The sequence below is a fragment of the Semicossyphus pulcher genome, unplaced genomic scaffold (assembly GCF_022749685.1).
Source record: "Semicossyphus pulcher isolate SPU_LCO1_2020_fin unplaced genomic scaffold, fSemPul1.0.p SCAF_48, whole genome shotgun sequence".
NCBI classification, from domain to species: Eukaryota; Metazoa; Chordata; class Actinopteri; order Labriformes; family Labridae; genus Semicossyphus; species Semicossyphus pulcher.
This window is the reverse complement of record NW_027211724.1, coordinates 127,501-128,752: the sequence shown is the minus strand read 5'-3', so window position 1 is coordinate 128,752 and position 1,252 is coordinate 127,501. Positions and strand designations below refer to the sequence as shown.

At 43.9% G+C, this 1,252-nt stretch overlaps 1 protein-coding gene across 1 annotated transcript in view; it reads left to right on the top strand.

Moving 5' to 3' along the window:
* Positions 1-355: 355 nt before the first annotated feature.
* Positions 356-1,252, top strand: part of LOC138608264 (histone-lysine N-methyltransferase KMT5C-like) — a 9,521-nt gene continuing 8,624 nt past the window's right edge. The window contains exon 1 of the mRNA XM_069680803.1: positions 356-1,223. Within this exon, the coding sequence (XP_069536904.1) occupies positions 356-1,223 (868 nt within the window). The remainder of the gene's footprint in view (positions 1,224-1,252) is intronic.

The window sequence follows — 1,252 nt, the reverse complement described above, 5'->3', positions numbered from 1 at the left end:
ATTAGGGTGAAAAACAATTTAAGGCTCTATCTCCACAGTTCAGTACTGCATAGTTATCAGCCTTTTCACATGTTTTCTGTAACCATTTTCCAACATGTATAATATGTTTAGAAGTAAATCAATGAATTGACTTTACATGGACTTTAAGCACATTTGTCATGGTACATTTCTGCCTTTGCATTTTTGTAAGACCACAAAAGGCTGCTTGTAACTGCTTGTTTTGTTAGGCTAACTTTCCCTGGCTAATTAAGGGGTGTCAGAACAGCCTGCAATAAATTGTCTATTACTAATATTGTCGTCTGTTATACTCTTGACTAATCACAAAAGACTTCCAGTATCCTGATGGAAAGAGACGATGGCTGGACTGAGTGTGACAGAGCTGTGCGAGATTGATGACCTTGCCACCAAATTGGTCCTGGACCCTCTGCTGGGCTTCTGCACCCATAAAATGAATACTAGTCCTTTACCAGAGATACAGTGTTGGGATAATCTTAAAGAGACCCTGGTGCGATTTCAGATTACACATGACTTTAACGCAACATTCGAGGCGCTGACAGTGGGCGGACTGGCTGGTGACTATTTTAATTCTATGGAAAGCCATCGTCAGGAGCTTCTGAGGCAACATGTCTATCGCTATCTCAGTGCCTTCCTGCTAGACAGTGGTGTCAAAATAGAGTCATGTGATAGATACTCTTCAGAGATCAATGGGGCAAAGGTAATCTCTACAAGGCACTGGTTTGGAGGACAGCGTGTGGAGGTTCTAGTGGGCTGCATGGCCAAGTTAACTCCTGCTCATAGTGCTTTGCTGAGGGCAGGAGTCAATGACTTCAGTGTGATGTATTCTACTCGCAAATGCTGTGCTCAGCTGTGGCTTGGGCCTGCAACTTTTGTCAATCATGACTGCAAACCAAACTGCAAGTACCTCAGTGGCGAGAAAAATATTGCTTATATTGAAGTGATTAGACCCATCTCACCTGGGGAGGAGATCACATGTTACTATGGGGCCAACTTTTTTGGGGATGGAAATATTATATGTGAATGTGTCACCTGTGAGAGGAATGGAGAGGGCTACTTCAGACACAGAGGGAAGCAGCTTCTTTCTGAACAACCAAAGGACCCTATGAGCCCAAAGTACCAACTGAGGGAGATATATCGTCGTCATTACGGAGTGTCCAGAGCCCAGAAGAGGGAGGGAGGAAGTACAGAGATCTGCGCAGATGAAGGTAACAGGAGAGTGAGGAAATATGTTTCA